General features: G+C 35.8%; 1 protein-coding gene across 2 annotated transcripts in view; it reads right to left on the bottom strand.

Moving 5' to 3' along the window:
• Positions 1-5: 5 nt before the first annotated feature.
• The window catches only part of ANLN (anillin, actin binding protein), a 28681-nt gene continuing 9250 nt past the window's right edge, over positions 6-19436 (bottom strand). Inside the window, exons 8-25 of one of the 2 annotated variants that reach the window (XM_072328234.1) lie at positions 19070-19187; positions 18237-18353; positions 17500-17726; positions 17013-17158; positions 16577-16724; positions 15928-16063; positions 15322-15501; positions 13480-13606; positions 12576-12624; positions 12428-12484; positions 10832-10870; positions 10461-10482; positions 9395-9507; positions 7765-7818; positions 5716-5802; positions 4163-4270; positions 1796-1968; positions 11-1388 (exon numbers count right to left, since the gene is read on the bottom strand). In XM_072328234.1, coding sequence (XP_072184335.1) covers positions 1265-1388; positions 1796-1968; positions 4163-4270; positions 5716-5802; positions 7765-7818; positions 9395-9507; positions 10461-10482; positions 10832-10870; positions 12428-12484; positions 12576-12624; positions 13480-13606; positions 15322-15501; positions 15928-16063; positions 16577-16724; positions 17013-17158; positions 17500-17726; positions 18237-18353; positions 19070-19187 — 2025 coding nt within the window. In that variant the 3' untranslated portion in view covers positions 11-1264. Of the gene's footprint in view, positions 1389-1795; positions 1969-4162; positions 4271-5715; positions 5803-7764; positions 7819-9394; positions 9508-10460; positions 10483-10831; positions 10871-12427; positions 12485-12575; positions 12625-13479; positions 13607-15321; positions 15502-15927; positions 16064-16576; positions 16725-17012; positions 17159-17499; positions 17727-18236; positions 18354-19069; positions 19188-19436 lie in introns of both variants that reach the window. The other variant, XM_072328235.1, reaches the window with a different exon arrangement.

Below are 19436 nucleotides of genomic sequence, written 5' to 3'. Positions count from 1 at the left end.
ATTAAAAGTAGTTACATAGCATTTTATTTTTTTTTATTTTAAAAGGATAAAATAAATCTCAGTACATAATTTGGAAATATTTGAAGACAACAGGAAAAAAAAAAGTAGATTTAAAAGCAGAAGTACAAAAGTGGCAGTTTAAGATAACAGGATTTAGTGTTTCGAGTGTGAAAATACAACAGCTAAACAAATATTCCACTGTTGCTTTTGTAATAGCAGGGTAATGGGATACTATTTCACTAAGAACAGTGATAAGCTGTGAAAAATGGCAGATTTTAACTGAGTAGCTCTGGCATTTTATGATGGGTCTGTAGTAATATTTTTATATGCAATTACAGACATTCATGGCAGGAGGAAGACCCATACTTTCTGCCAGAGTGTTAGTTGGTAGATAGCAGCTTCATAGTGTCTTATAGAAAAAGCTATTTTACAACCTATTCCCGGCTCTCAAATGGAGTAGAATTCATGCTTGTATGAACTGTGAGGTCCAGGAAATACTAACGTACACAACCCTAAAGCTAAATTTATTCATTTTTAATATAGCAATCCTAACAAAAATATTCAAGACCTTTCATTTCTATCAAAGTGCAATATACTGCTTACATAATTCCACACCTGTAAACAACATAGTATACACGTCATACACTTATCCATACCAGTTTGTACAAGAAACAACAAAAATATCCAAAACAGAAGAAGCATGAGTATTGTGAATATCTCCTGTTTGGACCACAAGGATATTGTGCAAGCAAGAAATGCCTATACTGTATGCTTTAGAATAAAATTTACTATTAACTTCTATGCCTGATCATTATGAAAAAGACCTTCAACACAAAAGTTCCTGCTTCAGCACCTTTCTTCTTGGAGAACTCTGAACTACCCATTCAGGGAGCTGAGTTGGTTTGTGTTTTCACCAGCTTCCCTCAGCCCTGACCCCTGAAGTACGATTTCCTGCAATAATTTAGTTTTTCAAGAAGAGAATGTACTTAGCTAAAAACACATCCCAAAAAAAGTTACATAAATATTTAGCACATTTAGAAACATCTAATTGCTTCTTACTATGCTCAAGAGCTATGAAATAAAAGAACAAAAATTTTAAAATCCTTAAAGTGAAACAAAAATACTGCATAACATATAAAGGTATGTACTGTCTCAAATTTAAAGCTTAAGTGATCCAGATGACTTTCCAGAGGTTTATTTATTTTCTTTTTTAGTTCACATGGCCTTCTGCATAGGTATTTTCTTCGTGCTCTCCTTCCTGTGATTAAAGCTTTCCAATCGGTTTGTAGCAAGCATCAGGCTGCCACATACGAAGGTCAACAAGAACTTGATTTAGCTTTTGCATCCAAAGATTACGTTCTTCTTTAGTATCAGCAGATAGCCAATTCCTAAAACGCAAAGAATTCAATGAATGAGATATCTCCACACGTTTCTACCTACGTAGATTCAGAAAAAAAGGCCAAGCTTATCTACAGCATCCCAAATGACAAAGTAAAAAATGAAATCAAGTATTCTAGAATTCTGCTAAGCTCACTAAACCACCTGGTATTTCTACTTTTAAGAACAAAGAACTCAGTCATAATTTCCAGAAGATTGAAGTGTGATAATAAGACAAAACATGACTGAAAGTAAAAAAAAAAAACAATTTAAGTGTGATCCCCAAAATCTAAACATTGAAATGAGTTCTGCATTGGCATGCCAAAATTGTAAAGCTATATTAAAACGATGACATGAGGCAAGACAACCCCCCCCCCTTTCCATAAACTACATGAGGTTAATGATTTTATCCACTTACTTTGTAACACAGAGTGTGTCTCTGCATTGGCTGACAAGAGTCTCTTTATCATCTTCCCTCTGTGGCCGGACAGTTATTAGCTCAAAAGTGTTGGGACGGGCACAGAACTCCCTGTTGACAGGTTCAATCTGACGATTAGTGCAGTTAGCCAAGTTTATCCGGCCCAAAGGATGCTGAAAGTCAAGTTCACTCATCAGTAAAGAATACTACCAGGATTAATAATTCTGATCATGTTTTAACTTTTTTTTTTTTTTTTTTTATTAAATGAAATATCTCCTCCAGTAAATAGAAATATTCTGCTTTCCACACTGAAAAGAGCCATAGGTGGGGCAAAACACACACAATGGAATATACCTTTCTATATACAATACAGTTAATAAATCTATCCCTCAAAGGCTTAGACTTCAGAAAGATATATTCGCACTTCTTCAAGAGAAGCTTTGCTTTTAAACTCTCAGATTCAAGAGAACTTCATAAAATCTAAACTGATTGAGCAAATGCTATCAAAGCCTACAGAAAGCAAGCACTTTAGGGATGCTTGCATCATTCCTGTCAGAGTCTATAAGCACATGGACTCATCTTTAAACATGCAACTAATGCACTTTACTGCAGAGACCATCTGCTTTAGCTCCCTCTATAGTTAATGGCTAGACACTTTTAAAGAGCATTTTAATTGTCACGGTGGTTATCCCTTTTCACTGACTATAGAGAGACGTCCAGCTGTACTCCTAAAGTTAGTTACAGACCTCAGTTCCAATTCACCACACCTACAGAACACATTACACAACAGCAACATCACAAGCAGCTCTTGAGCAAAAGACTAGAGGGAATGACTTCAAGCAGTGCCAGGGGAGATTCAGGCTGGACATTAGGAAATACTAATTCTCTGAAAGAGTGATCAGGCAGTGGAATGGGGCTGCCCAGGGAGGTGGTGGAATCATCGACCCTGGAGGTGTTTGAGGAACGTCTGGACATTGTGTTGAGAGACGTTGTTTAGTGAGAACTATTGGTTCTGATGAGTGGATGGTTGGACTGGGTGATCTTGTGGATCTCTCTCAACCTTGGTGATTCTATGATTCTATAGGAAGAGCTTGCTATTTTTATTTACGTTAGGAAAAAGTATATCTATCATCATGTTTATTACTAACATGTAAGAAAATGTCATCTTTAAAGCAATAATTGCCCAATAATGATATTTCTGAGCTAAGTCTACCATGTGTTGTAAAACAGCCATAAAACATTTAAAGATAGAGTCTACCATTGCTATAGATAGTAGTCAGGTACATTCTTTTACATACCTGTATCATTCTTTTAGTATACCACTGTCACTCTAAGAAAGATAAGTCTAGAACATTTTCAAGAACAGAACAGTCTGAAAGAACACCAAAGCAGCTTTGGTGGACTAAAGAAGAGAGTTTTCCTCGATTATTTAGTTTTTCTTAATTATTATATTATAGTAGACAGATTATTTTCCTCTCTCCTGGCAAGGAAACTGAGCGCACTGATACATTTTGGCAAATATCAGCATTTGGTCTTCCTTTGTTAGCTGGAAAGAAACTAAATTCAGGCATCTGGATTTGCATAGAAGATCCTTAAGAATCAGTATTTGCCACAGTTCAAGGGGAAGAAGTGCTGTGCCAACAAATAAGCAAGTATTTAATGGTAAATTGCTTAAGTGAGTCAGAAAAACCCTCTTGAAAGCAGCGCTTAAAGTAACTGGAAATGCTTCAGCACATATTGCACGAAAAGCTAAGGAGACACAAGGTTCACCTTAGTGACAGATGAACTTCTCTGATTTGGCTCATTAGCCAGACAATAACACAGGTTTATGCAAGAGCCACTTAAAAGCACCAATTTCAGCTATAAAAGAGAGATCCAAGAAAGCAGCAACTGCAAATAACACAGTCCATAATTACAGCTATGCTTACACAGTATAGAAAGATTGTCTAATCTCACTCTTCACTATAGTGAGTGTTAAAGTTAACGTTTAGTCTAGAATTTAGGGCAACTGGATACAGCCTGCTTATTAACCTGTACAAACTTGGTCAATTTCAATTAAATAGTCTCTGCATTACTCACTTGACAAATACAGTAGGAAGTCTCAAGGCTAAAAGGGTAATTGAATACAGATTTTCCACTACTTTCCCAGTTTCCCAACAGATAAAATAGTCAGTTTCTACTTTTGCCCTGGTATATGCTGTTTTTACAAAGACGAGCTTTCCTGATTCCTTGAGGAAGCTTTAGAAGCTTGAATCTCATGCTCTGAATGTCATTATCTGAAACCTAAAGTATTAGTTATTAAAAAAGATCAGCAAATAGCATAAAGTATTACAGAACTTTAGTCTTGAGCTTTATGAACAGTACTACCTTCCGCTTTTCATCATCTGGGTATGTCCAGTAAGATATACAGTTTCCAGCAAGCACGCACCAGCGCCTATGCCATGCTCCAAACCCACTGACATCTTCAAACATAGTCTTGTAAAAAAGAAAAAAGAGTTAACATTATACTTTCAGTTTGCTCTGTACTCCACATTTTTTTTCCTACAGAACGGTTGTACAAATAAAACCCTTCACTGCAGTAAACTTAAGTAGGAGAAAATACCTACCAGGAGAGACTTCTAATAGCATACTTATTTTCCAGCTAGAGTGGAAAATTGGTTTAAGCTATCACTCTCAAGACTGTAGCCTATTGCTCAAAATGCACCCATCACTGCTATTTCAAATGACTAGATTTTTAATATTGACAATGCTAAGCATTCCCATTATTTTTAGGTAATGGAGACTAACACATTAAAGATACTTTCTCAGTGGTTCACAAACCACGTACTAGCATAAAACAAGCTACTGTGACTGTGTATTTAAGTCATCTTGACTGACAAGTCAGGATCACAAAGTTCATGTCTGGCTATTCTGCAGGCTACACTCAGGAGTCCACACAGTTTAAAGGAAACTAGAAAACTGTCTTAACTATTTTTGTTGGCAGTTTATTTCCTAGGACACAGGATTATGCTTATTTCAAGGCCCATATTCTTAGTATTACAAAAGAAATTTTACTGTCTACCTCCTATCCTAGATTTCTCATGAACTTGTACAAAACATTTTCTTCCAACTAATTTTCATGCGTTGTTTTCTACTTTTTGTAATTTAGATTATACATCTATACGAAGGCAGGGAGTTTCCAAACCTTCACTTTGGGGAAAAAAAAAATTAATACACACACCATTCTCCAGGTTTCATGTATAACAGAAGTAAACAAATGTGGTTTATAAACAGTATACAAAAACATGGGATATCAAGCACTACGAGCATACAAAATCTTTGCTTCTAATCAAAGCTGAACAGACTTCATTAAGAAAGAGACAGAATTGCTTGAAAAAGAATTAGGAAAACACTAGAATAAAGATGGTTCAATGGCATGCTGAAGTATTTTCATAACATTTACTGCCATCTGCTGGATACAATCTCAACAACTCCATCTGTTAGACCCAAGTGCATTTTCCAAAGTAAGTAAAAGTCTGCGCATACAAAGAAGTAAGCATCTTTTGCTCGAGATAATCTGTTCATATAAGAGCAAAAAAAAAACCAAATCCAATTCATCTCCCAAAAAGCTTCTGGCAGTGCAATAGAATCTTATGTCACGTATAAACTATATCGAAGGAAGTTGAAGTTTGGAATAACAGGCAAGCTGTTAACAATCAAAACGTATACAAGCTAAAACATTAATAAAAGGGAAGAGTAGTAAAGACAGCTTTAATTTAGGCTGGTTTAGACAACAAACTAGAAAGGTTTTGGGGTTTGATTCAGGAAGAACAAATATTGTCACTTTTGTAAAGTTTAACTATCACCACAAACACATATGTGAAATGAGTATATTTAGTAAGACCTGTTATTTCCAAGGAATGAATTGGTGAATACTTTACCAAGAACCCTTTTTCCTCCACGGAAGAGTCCACTTGACATTTTAACTTTAGATATATGTGACCTTCCAAAGGAGACAAAACAGGAACCTGCAAAAAGGTAGAACAATTGCTCATCTAATTTTGACACTCTCCAACATCTGCTCTAGAACTCAAGCAAGCCACCTACACCAGCATGTTAGCATTGTCATGTTCTTAGGGCCTCCAGCCAGAAAAGAGTGGTCAGCCTCAAGCAAGACAGTAATAATCACTGACTGTTTCAAGTTCATTGAGAATGTTTGAGAGACTTTTTGCTTATTAGTTTGCTCAGGACGTACAAACAAGCATGCTTCTATCTGGAAGCAACAGGCAACCCAAGCACTGTTATAAAGAACACATGGCAGCAGTCCACATTCTGCAAGCTTCTGCCTCAGTTTGACATTAAGCTGCTTAGAAAACATCAAAGTGAGCTCAGAAAGTATCAGTACTTGGATGCCATAAGCACTGTTGGTAGATACTGATGTAATTGTGACTACTCAAATATTTACACAAAAAAGCCTAGACGGGGATAAGCAATGAAAGCAGTTTTTCTTGACTAACACTCAAGGCGCTGAAAACCTGTGCTAAGTCATCTTTAACAAGATTCCAGACCATACCTTCAGCCACTAAGGAAAGTAGATTAATCGTATACCAGAGGCTGGCTGAGGGTAGCTCAGTTCCCAAGATATTTGAGGAAGAACATGCAACAAAAATTAACTTTGGATTTCCCCCAGCCCCTCCGTGCACAGCATCCCAAATACAATGAGTGCTCCCATCACTACTATCAATAAGAATAATAATTTTAAAAAGATTTTAAAAAAAATAAAATCACAGCCCTTCCTTTTTCTACAGGCAAAAAGAGAAGTTGCTAATTAAAAAGGAAAAGAAAATACAGGGCACTCCTGCACACATAGTATGTTGCTATATGAACAAGAAATTCTGTAATACTATTTTATATCACTTTGGAGACTTTGAGAAGTGTATTAGTAAAGAGCTGTGTGATTAAAAAAGCAAAAAGATTGTATAATAAACTAAACTTTTCAGTTAAAATCTCAGAACATCCTCCTGTTCATATAATAAGATGGTTATATTCTAGTCAGCAATATATCCCTTTCAGGCTAAAGCGGAGTAGAAGTGAGGGGGAAGGGTAGTGGGGGGGAAAGCTATCAGTTGAATAAACAGCTAAATGAAGAGTCCTTGACTAGGCCAGCTTGCATTCTGGTGTGGTCATTCAGGTACCTGCCATAAAAAAACAGTTTGCTTGCTGTAACAGAAGAATTTCAAGATAACCCTCAAGACATTAAATTTGTCAGTTCCTTAATTTCAAGAAAAGACAAAACATTCTTTTCTTTCCTGAGATTCAAGGACAGTTAACTACATAATGCTACTTTCAGAGCCTAGGATCAATTATTTAAGTACACTATTTTACATAATTCCTAGAAACCTGATAATGCATGCACCAAACAAAATAATTCAATTGCAAATTTGTGCACAGATGAACTTCACTTTTTGATGCGCTGAGTACTTTCTAAACTTTTGTTCTCTTTAAGAAGGATTTAGTTTGAAGAAAATTAGAACTGCTCTCAGTGACAGTAAGTTGAGTTAAAGCAATATTTAGGTTGCTAGCGTCTTTTTCCACAGCCCCTCATCAGCAGAGCAACTGATTTTATGTTCCATGCAGTTCATCAAGAATTTGGCTTAAAGACTGCTGGTCAGGAAATCTAAGAGACATTAATTTGATTCAAAGCCTCCCTCTAGTGATCTAGAAAGACAAGACACACACTAGTTAAGTAAAAGCCCTAAATGTTTTAAATGAACGAATCCTCAGCACTGTACGATACAAGAAGTACAATTCAGATTTTAAAGGCTCCATGCATCTTGCTATGGTTACTGACAAGCTCTTGCAAGCTTTTTCTCTTTTTGTCCTAAAGAAGGATTTTTAAAGCATGCAGAAGATCAGAGGGCAGACATATAAGCCACATGCAGTAGGAAGCCAGATTCCTATTTAGTGATAAACTAAGCAATCATAGCAACCTTGTCCCGGAACATATAGCTCAACAGTTCTCTTTCCTCCCCTTCAAAATTCATCTATGGAAAAAAGAAATATGCTCAGCATTGTCAGTGTTGGGAAAAAAAAAAAGAAACCTTAAGAAATAAAAGAGGGTGTGGGGAACAGTTATACAAGAATAGAGAAATAGATTTTTGTCCTTTCTACTCTGAACTTTAGAAATGCATATAAAAATGAGAGGAATGAACATCAAAAGCCACTGAGTTAGTGGTTGATTTCATATCAGAACTATATGGAGTAAGTTTACAAGCAGATGTGTAGTACAGACAAAGGCCAAGGTAAAAAACACAAGTCTGCTGAGATCATAATTTCACAAAATCTATCCAACAAAAAGGGGGATTCTTATTCACAGTTGTTGAAGTTAAGTGCCTGGAAAAAAAATTAACTAAATCATGTTTTCCCTAGAAATCTAGGTGAATGTTGTGCTCGTACTCATCCTGCCCAGTGTTCCATCCTAAAGATGAATCTAAAACTGTTCAAATCCAGATTGTCAAATATAAATTAAAAGCTGATTCCCATAATTCTCAGATCAAGGGTGTTTCCAATGACTAAACCACATGCAAAATAAAACTTAAGCATAGCTCTTGATAGGAAGAATATTTATGCTAAAGACTCAAAGTCAGTAATTATATGACAGCAGTGCCATTCAACTATAAGTTCTCAGACAGTTTCAGAAGAGGAATCTGGATCTATATATAGAAGGTAAACCTTCTGAAAATCAAATAGAGATTATTCTGATATTTTGTTTTTAAGCTTGTGCACAAACCGCTGCTCTTACAATCTCATCTCTTGCCAGAAGCTCCAGTTGCAATTCTATCATAACAAGTTATTCTAAAAGAAAATTCATTTTGATACTGCTATTTGAACAGATAGAGTTGCTATTCAGTACCTGCATAAACTGTAGTATCTTGTGAATTAATTTAAGCTAGTTTTATGATGTAACCTAAAACAATTGTAATAAATGTTTAAGATGTTACAAGGTTACAGTTTTCAACTAACCTAAGAATGAAGTTTTTATAACTTGTAATGCCAAGAGCCAACGAAGTTATTTGGACAAAGGACTATCAATACAAAACTTTAGTTGGGCTATGAAAGGAAACTCACGCTCCTATCTAAATTCATACTGAGGTTTTAAAGTGATTTAAACGCAGAAAACTTTAAATACTTCATCATTACAACACAGTAACTTATTTATTTATTCGGCAATAAGCTATTAAACACCGTAAGACAGTAAAAGCAACAAATATTATGAATTCTATGTACACAAAGATGTCAATCTTGTACATCGGTTCTGTCAGGGACAGCAATCATTAACCAAACGCTGACATTAGCTTTGCATAACCACACTAAGCACTGAACTTACAAAGAAGAAAGCACCTGTCGTAATAGCGTGCCTTTCTTTCTGATGCATCTTAAAATGATGCTTCAGTCATTCAAAGTTAATATCAGTAAAATCACCCGTGTGCTTATATATACACACATATAATTTTTTACCTAGATTTTCTAGAATTGGAATTTTGCCTGGGAACAGTAAACTCATTCTTTTTTCTAGTGGTATTTGATTATCTTACAAACACAGCAATCTCCATCCATTACCTTTTCCAATGCGAACTTGGCATGACCTACAGAAGACAGTGATAGCTTGTGGGATCCAACAAGGACGAAATTAGTAGTGCGTACAGCATTAGGGCCACCTGGACTGGCCATGGCTGTGGAGAAAAGTTCAGGTCAAGCGGTAACTCTGCACACAACCAAGATGCTCCAAGGTGTAAGTTCTATCAGTATTACTGTGCAAGTGCCCTACTTGATACAGTGAAGCACTCTTTGCAGCATAGCCCAGAAACACATTCAGACCAATTCTTGGTATGCTCCCATTCCTCCTCACTAGATCATTTCTTCTGGTAAAAGGCTTTGAAGCGTTCTCAGAGAATGAGATAAAATATCTTAAGAGGCCTCAGAGGAAAAAAAAAAAAAGAGCAGTCTGGGGCATATTGCAAAGCACAAATGACCTGCAATAGGAACTTGAGAAGAAGAAATTTAAAGTGTTAACACTGCAGTTTTCAGAACTTGAACAACTATTTCTCTGCACCACATCAATAGAAACAAGCCCTGTAACTCAGGCACAGGAATCAGGCTAGCTACAGCAGTTTTGTAGGCATTTCAGAGCTTGCTCATGAGATTATTATTGCTGCAGTTTGTACTAAGGCTATCTCAAGTAACTCATGCAAGTTAGACAAGCGTATAACGCATTTCAGTGATGTTAGAGAAACTGAGATGTGGCTGTCTTCCTTGCCAAGTGTCAGAATCAAATATATTGTTAAAACACTACAAAGAAGCAAAATTCTATAATCTGATCATACAATCAAGAATTTCCAAATTTATTCCATATTAGTCTGATGTCAAAACAATTTAAGACTTAAAATTTCTTTGAGTTCATTTTCACAGGAGGAATTTTAACTATGGGCATTAGACACAAGATGTTAGTTTTGATTCTGCAAAGAGAGCTTCCACTAATCATAGCTCAGATGTACCATTTACTAATGGCAACTAACAAATTGAAATATTTTCTCTTTATCACACACAAGTATTATTTATTGATGCACTGCTTTTGATAGTAATGCTGCTTATTCATCTTGGTATAATATGTTTAGATTTTGCTTACCTGGAGTAAGAAGGGTGCTTTTCTAGAAAGAAAAAAACAAAAGCTTAGTGGGAAAATAGTTGGAGGATTTCTAAGAAGACTAAGCTAGACTACAGAGAAATTAGCTTTGAAGTTTTTACATACTTAAAAATAACTAGAAATTGAATCCAAATAAACATGTACAAACTATATTTTCAGCATTATTTATTTAGAGCTGTCACCAATTTTTATGGCTTTCTTGAGCTGATGCTGAAGAGTCTGGTAGAAACATGCACTGTTATAGTTTCAATTAAGGGACATGGAAAGCCTGATACAGATACAGGCTCACATGTTGAAATATGGCCTTTGGAAGCTACACGCAGAGCTTCTTATGGTATTACATTCATACTTACAGAGGTAATAGACGTTAATAATCTCTTTGGAGTGATAACCTGCAAAAAAATACAAGAAAATGAATACATTTGGATTTCAAGCTACTGTAACCATTCATTACATTACCATGAAAACAATATTTTAAGACTTAGCATTTAAATTAATTTTAAATAGATGCTAGATCTTGTTATAAGTCCTTGCTTATTGAACCCGGACTCAACACATCTCGAAATGCATAGCATGCACTCGAAAAAGCAACCTTAGTGCATCTTTCCTTCCTGAAATAAGTGCAACTTGTTAAAAATAGATTATAACAGCACAAGTATAGAGCAATTCAATGCCCAGTTTGTTGTATATTACCTATGTTTTCATGTGAAAGTATCAAAGTTTAAAAGTAGATAGTATATTAAAAATCAGAATTATGCAAGTGTCTGTTCTTGAACCTGAAAGATGAAAGAATTACAAGATGATATTAGCCCTGTGTTAGCAACTTAGAGTGCCACAAAAACATTTAGTATTAAGTGAAGGTTCCTGTAAAATATAGTACAAGAAAGCCAAATCCTAGACTTATTAACTAGTCTTATTGTGCCCCCGGTGGCGCACGGTGTTAGAACCGCCGCTTGCAACACCGGAGGGCCCGGGTTCGAATCCCCCCTGTGGCGCAAGTGGTAGAACTGCCGCTCTGCTACACTAGAGGGCTCGAATCCCAGGAGTTGGACTCGATGATCTCTAAGTTCCCTTCCAACTCGCACGATACTATGATACTATGATAACATGAGAGTATGTTTTCACTATGCAAAATGAAAATAAAGATTTTAAAAAGAAATCACTATTTCTAAAATCCAGTACGGGATTCAAGAATTTATCCCATTACCTTTGAAAGACACTCAAGTTCTTTTCACAGTTTGTTGTTTTTTTTTTTGCAGACTGACAGATATCTTTAAAAGAAGGAAATAGAACCTAAAACAGGCAATCAATGCACACCCAACTATTGGAATGGCAAATGAAAAACACTTCTACAAAGCCACTGGCTTGTTTAGGGCTAACAAAACCCTAATGAAGCACAAACACTTGAAATGTGCATGTTATTCACATTTAAATGTTTTCTTCCAAGAGCTTATTAAAACAACATTTACTTTAAAAATAAGCAACTATTGCTTTTCCTTAACATTAGGAAGAAAAAAGAATTATAGATGATCAATTGATCTTTAGGATCAACAGAACTTCAGGGTAGGGGATACTGATTTGTGGATTTTAGGTAAATTGGAGAATACAGAAACTAAATCACTACTAGAGGCAGCCATATATATTTAATACCGTATATATATTTATTCTGTATTTTGCAGAACTATTAAAGAATTCTCCTTCATTTTGTCTCCCAGTATATTTTAGACCCTAAGTTCTACATGTCCAAACCACTAATAGTTGCAGTCCTGCACAACCCATCTGTTATTACAGATGTTCTTAGAAAGAACAAGAGTAGCCAAAGCAGGTAACAGATTGTTTTAAACTGTTAGTCCGTTCTTCCTGAAACCTAGTCTTCTTGGTATGGGATTTAAGAATTTATCCCATTACCCTCTTGAAATACAACACAATGAATTTTGTGTTCCATTTACCTTAGATTTATTTGACTTCTTCTTTTTATCAGTGCTTGGAGCTTCTTTTCTCTGTACCTATAAGGCAAAAAAGCATTAAGAAAGTACAACACATCGTTCTCCCTTACACATCCTCTTGACAGGGTCCAATACAGGGAGCAATACATACCAAACTGTAGACTTCTATATTTATTTCAAAGTCATTTGATACATCATGCCTGAAAGGGGATGAATGGGAAAAAAATGTTAAGCCACAGACTGCAGAAAACATGGTTTTTTCTTTGTTTTTTGCTGTTGTAACTCAGGATCCCTAAAATCCACCAAGGAACAGCTAAGAATACAAAGGTTCTACTCAAAAGAATCTTAGCCATGATGCTTACTAATAGCTAGTATTTCTTTTTAGTAAACATTACGTTGTCCCTGGAGGTCTGAAATCCTTTCACTTCCACGACAGCACTCTCCAGTGCAAGCAAGCAGTGTTGCTATTTCAAAGACCTCAGCATGTTACTACTCAAAGTTGCTTTCTAGAACTCCATGAAAGAAAGTAGAGGGAAGGTAGGGGGTAGTAGAATATATCTACATTTCCCAGAACATACCCTTCAGTCCACTGCTGGCAAATGTTTCTAGAATACAGGCTGCTTTTTCCAGTCTTTTTTCAGAAGACTTGACAAATCAAACATTCATTTGAATTCACATCTTTTTAGCTAGCATTTGAGAATTAATTTTCATTTTAACAATACTCCCTCCCTACCCCCTTCAATACACCAAACCCAAATAGCTATATGAAGTGCTAGTTGCTGCAAAAGAACTCTAAGGAAAAGTAATTCATCTGTCATTACAGTTATTTCAGGAGAGAGCCATAGAAAAAGCAACAGACAAATTAGCTTGTGGCATAAATCTAGATTACTCTTTTAAGAAGTACATTCTGGCTACTTCTTAAAATGTGATGATCTCACTCAATTTGTGTGCAGAATACGGCATTTTTACATGAAGATTTTCAGTAACGTTTCCATACATGCTCCACCACCAGAGATAGAATATGTTCCAAAATATCATTTTGTACTTATACTTACATAGTAAACGTTGTAGTAAAAGTAAGAGCATCTCCATTCAGGGAACTGGCAGTACTTGCTAATGGAGTTGCAACCATGTTTTCTGCTCCAGATCTCAGTATTATCACATAGTAGTAGTTTGCTGCTTCTGTAAATATATTTCAGATATGCATTTTTTTATTCAAGAGTTGCTCAAGTATCTAGAAGTCCTCTAGTAATGCTTTACTATTAAATTGGGTTAAACAGGCACATTTCAACACTTGTGTTAGTCAAGTTTTGTCTATAAACTTATTCTGAATGCAATGTTTTTTTTCCACTATGGTACCCATTGATAGAATCATCTCCACAGAAATCACAAGTGCATTAGTGTCTGGAACTTGTCAGGCCAGACCTATGCTACTCAGTGCACGAGATGAAAGAGGATGAACTTGCAATCAGACTCAACAATTAACTAAGCTCCCTATCCTCTAGGCCTACCAGCTTAGCAATACTTCAGCTTCTGCTATTGCCCATCTTTTTTTTCTTCCACCCATCCTATGAGTGAATTGATAATGAGGCAACTTATTTCCCTGACTTTTCACATAATAGGGAGAAAAATAAAAGCCACCACCACAAGGGCACATTTCAATAGCATCAGATATTTGAATGTTTAGAGTATCTGCAGCAAGTTGATAAGTAGTAAGACAAAAGTAATGCATAACATTAAATCATGTTAAAAACAAAAGTTTAGTTCCTCTGTAGTAAAGTCTCAGTCTCCGCAATAACTGGCCTAGAGTCCAGTAAGCACTGATTCATAGCCTTTATATTTGACTCTCTTCAGAACTAAAAGGATTTTCAGAGTTTGTTCTGGTGCACAGTAGCAAATGCTGCACTTCCAGAACATATTTCCTATTACTAGGAATATTTAGTCGTTTCTTCATACAATTTGGTTACAGGAATTACTGACAAAAACTAAGTAATTTTGTATTAAACAAGCTTATAAAACAAGAAGTCTGTTTACATGGATCTCTCTTATACAATCAGAACCACAACATATCCAGAGATTAAACTACGTCAAGTGTTTCTATTTTTATTCTTGGTTATATAAACATTTTATGTCCTTCCTAGAATACATCTGAAGATATTAAAACTTAATTTACATTTTGCTGTACAGTTAAAAAAGAAAAAAAGGCTGCATATGCATTCAGTATCAGTAGTTTTCAAACAGATATTAAACAAGGACTGTTCAGTGACTTTTTGCCCTTCCATTTTAGTGAGGTAAAAAGGAAGAACCTGTCAGAATTATCCAGCTACAATGAAAATTTGTGATAATGTTATCATTGCATTAAATGCTTTAATGATTTAAGTATGACAACTTAGTAGATGCCTAGTATCTATATGTAGAATCATAGAATTGCTCAGGTTGGAAAAGACCTTCACGATCATCAAATCCATCTGCAACCTAACCATACTCCCTGAACTCTAACAACGCTGAGCACGACAACCAAACTATTTGTAGGATTGAGGTGTTGATAAAAAAGTGATGCTATTAACATTTCAGACTGACACAAAAGTCAGAATTTACATAGTGATATTTAGTATTGCATTCATGAAAAAAGTGCAAGGTAGGAAGAGATAGACCTGAGACAAGATTTTACTTCCTTCCCAATAAGTTACAGAGAACATGGAAATATTTTATTCTCAGATTGGCCTGGGAAGGTCATACAAGTTTCTTGAACATCACAAGAAAAAGGATGCTGCTAAAAAAGACCAAAGAAATAGCAAAAGCCAACAAAGAAAAAACTAAACTACAGATGTATCTAGGGAGGGAAGAACAGCAAAACAGCAGGGGAAGGGAGTATAACTTTTAGTTGCTACTTTTACCTGGTTTTTGAACTGTACCACAAACAAAGTCTGCTTTTAGAGGTAGGCGCATTTCTGAAATAGAAATAGATCCCCTGGATGGAGTAAACTCAGAAGACGTTGAAGCAGCTTTATTTCTTTTAAGAGGTCCCTCAATCTTCAGTTTATTTAATTCTTCCAATAAAGCAGTTCTCTTTTCAGCTGTGTAGAGAAATTAATTAAAATTTAATTAAATAATATTATTAAAAATAGTTGTAATTAGGTAAAAGTAGTACTAAACATAAGCACTGAGATGCTGCGGGTTTTGTTTTGGGTTTGGTTGGTTTTGGTTTGGTTTTGCTTTTTATTTTTTATTTTTTTTGCCATAGACATGTAAAATACAACATAAGCATTAATCAACTTCCAGAATAGTAGGAATATCTGGGACAATAAAGGTACCAAAAACGTTACCCTGGCTACTGCAGAAGGCAAAACAGAATAGATATTATCTTCTCCTGTTTTCCTAAAGGAAGAACTGTAAATAGGCAGGGACAAAGTAATACTGTAAAACAATCACCAGAGCATGTAACACAAATCCTTACAAAGTGTTCATGCTGTAAAGAATCAGACTTAGATCTAAAAACCTACTTGCAAGGAGAAGTAGTCTCTCTGCTTCTGCTTCCTCCTGTGACCCTTTTCCATGTTCCTCATCAAAACAGCAGTTCAGAGCTTGGCTGGCTTGGTAAATCACCGTCTGCTGCATGTTGATCTCGTTATTCAGCTCCTAAAGTAAGTTAGATAGTAAACTACAGAAAGTCTTACAGTTCAATCTTATTTCTGCAAGAAAATCCTCCAGCACAACGTTTTCTACCTCAAAGGTAATTTAAATGTGATACAGAATGAATGGCTTCAATGTTTATATGCTTCATATCCAGTCTAGCCTTCACTTGACCACTGCAAGCAGCAGCTAACCAGAAATTCAGCAGTATTGGTGATGAGGCAGCAGCAAAGATCAGAATGTTGCTTACAGAGTGTGGTTGTGAATCCCATCTAATTCAGTAGCAGAAATGAAATATATGTCCCCATATCCTATTCAAAGCAACATATTGTGTTCTCTCTCAAGAATGACCCAATCAGAAGATGTGTTAGTACAACGTGACTTGAGTTATTACATACTGTTAAATGTTTGTTTTAGAACTGCAAAATCAGTTTAAGTAGTATGCTAATGTGTGTGGTCATCTGCAGGATGAACTAGGCATAGGAATAGGAAAACTGTTTTTAAAAGTATATTAGATACCTGCATCTTCTTTTTGATATTGACTTGATCACATGGACCATTCTTTCTCATTTCCAGTTTGGAAGCAACATCTTCTTTGCGAACAATGACTTGCTTTATTGAAGGACGATCTGTTTCTTTAAATCTTTGAGATCTATATGCATCAACACTTAAAACAGAAAACTGGGTTAAAAAGTGTTTTTCACGCATATCAAGATTTATTTACATATCATTCATTAATACTTTCCATCTTGATGTTAAAATAAAAGCACTCTTTGATACATTTTAAGTTTAGACAACACTACATAGAGGCAGTTTTTGGTAAAGGCTGACACTTCCAAAAAGAACTACTTTTGCAGTTTAAGTAGTACATTTGTTTAGAAGAATTTAAAAGAAGAAAGAAGAGCCACGCCACATTCTTAGTTTGTGCACTCAAGAGAATCTTTGAGTTTATTACCTGTATGGGAGGCTGCGATCTTCTGACAGAGAGCTCATACTATCTCCAGATTCTGCCTTGGGGATTTTAGTCCTTTGGAACTTATCAGACTTCTGACTTGCATCACTGACACTGCTATCCTCACCAACTGAAGGAGAAACAAAGACCTGGCAAGAAGATGTTGGATCATAAGTAACATGGAGAGATGTTTGAAATACATTTCTTCTTATGTTTCTTTGTTTTGTGATTACAGTGCAAGTAATAGAACTATATATTAATACTTGATTTTACAGGAACTTGTCTAATGTAGCATCTGACATGCAATATTATTTCTAGAGGTAGAAAAAAACCTTCAGAAACTTCAACTTATTAAATTTTCATTAGAAAAATGTTCTTTGTAACTTCACTTTTTGACCAGGTATCACAATACACTAGAATATCACACTGTTCACAAGCAAACAGCTTTCTACAGTAAAGTCGTCCTTCCCTGTCTCCCAAGGGCTCTCACCTCTGGACCAACAGATTCCACTAGAGGGGTTAATAGAGACATTGATGAAATATTTAATGACTCTTCCTGCTCATCATCATCACTTTCACCTTCCAGGCTCATGCTCATTTCCTTCTTCAGCTTTTCTATGTCCGGACCATCCTCTTGAAGAATTTCAAAAATTTCATTTATCACTTTTGAGCTATTCATTTCATCACCAGCCTTCATTTCAGCTTCACATACTTCATCTGAAAGGTGATGTTTTATAAATATTAGTAGCACCTAAACTAAATGTTTGTTTATATAACAGCACTGAAGAGTTGACAGGCAAGCCAACCACTTCTGCTTTTCAAGTAATGTTAATTAAAAAGTGCTAGAACCCTGAATTATACTTTCATCCTTACTTTAACATGCAGTACATGGCATAAAAGTGTAAGTGATACAGAAAGGCAGTACAAAGAGGTGTGTGTTAGACAAGTTTTAACACTTCAGCTGGTCTGAAACTGAAGTCTCTCACAAAGCATCCATTTCTCTCTCAATAAAGTTCAGTATCAGTTTTAGTATTTCTTTAAGACTTAACATTGAGAGAATTATAAACAAAAGCTTCCTGACTTGTTTTATATAAATCCAATTACAAAACAAACACATGAGCATCAGCAGGATACACAGTCAATTCATTATTCAGTCTTGAAGGATATTAATGCTACTGGACAAGTGGGAACAGATAGCTAAGCACAATAAAATACATCAATACAAACCATCTGGTTTCTTAGCAAGTTGTTCAAGTTTTGACATAGGCGTCGGTTCTACAGGGCTCTTCGGCTGAGTGACCGTCAGAGAACTGGATTTATCAGTCTCTTCACATTTAGGAGCATCTAAGAATTTCATTTTAAAAAAAAAAAAGTCAATGAAGACATGCTATACCTCTGATTTATTTACTTTTTTCACAGCATTGTTTCAGAAGATGGCTAATATAGCTGACAATTGACAAAAACACTGCAGAGTGCAGCTACTTGAGCAAAATGTGGAATTAAGTAGAAAACAAAACATCCAAGCCCAGACTAAGAGAAGCATATCACCCTGCATTTATAGAAGCACATTTGAGAGTCTATTTGCCCGTAAAGTATATAAAGAGCATTTAACAAAGTTCACTCTGCTTTCAGAGAATTGAACGCTCTTCCAATCCCTGAATATTAGATAGGACATCACAGGTATAACAAATCCTTTCACATCCCCCTACTCTAAGAACGAATACAGGGGAACACTGACAAGGGAAGTGTTTGTGTAAATTTGGTAAACTCACATACAGTATGAACTAAGTCTGTAGCTGATCGCTTTCACACACTCACTCTATAGTCAGCATACATGAAAGTACAAAACCCTGGTAAACCTACAGAGAAACAGGCAGTCTGTGTTGCCAAAACTTCAAGTAGCAGAGTATTATATGAGAAAATTTAGACAAATCAGCAATCAAATAAGGGTGTACTGAGGTCCAGTTGTAAACAAAAGTGCTACTAGCCTCTTTGTCCATTTATGAACGCCAAGGGCAGTGCTGTCCTATATTAGCCACAGGCAAAAAACAAATTCTCACCTGAAGATTCTACAGTGGGAGACTCTGCTGGCCTGTCACCTGCTGGTGTGTCTTCTGATCCAGAAGTAGTAGTATCTGAACGAGGAGAACGTTTTGGACTACCCTGAGATGGGTCATCCTGTTAAAACCAAAAACATACATTCAGGTGGTAACATTCAAAGAGACTAAAAAAAGGTTAGCTACCTATCCAATATTAAGGAGGATTCTGTTTATGCAGGACTGCCAGCCGAAGTACCAAGTTAAAATGGTTATAAGCATTTTTAGAAGTTGTCAGGGACTGGGAGAAAGAATATTCATACATAAGAAATAAGCATACTCGTTTCTTACATGAGAATATAGGAAGTAACACAATAACAGTCACCAAAAG

This window comes from Excalfactoria chinensis, chromosome 2 (genome assembly GCF_039878825.1).
Source record: "Excalfactoria chinensis isolate bCotChi1 chromosome 2, bCotChi1.hap2, whole genome shotgun sequence".
In the NCBI taxonomy this organism is placed as follows: domain Eukaryota; kingdom Metazoa; phylum Chordata; class Aves; order Galliformes; family Phasianidae; genus Excalfactoria; species Excalfactoria chinensis.
Note: the sequence above shows the minus strand (reverse complement) of the source record. Positions and strands in the feature narration are given on the sequence as shown.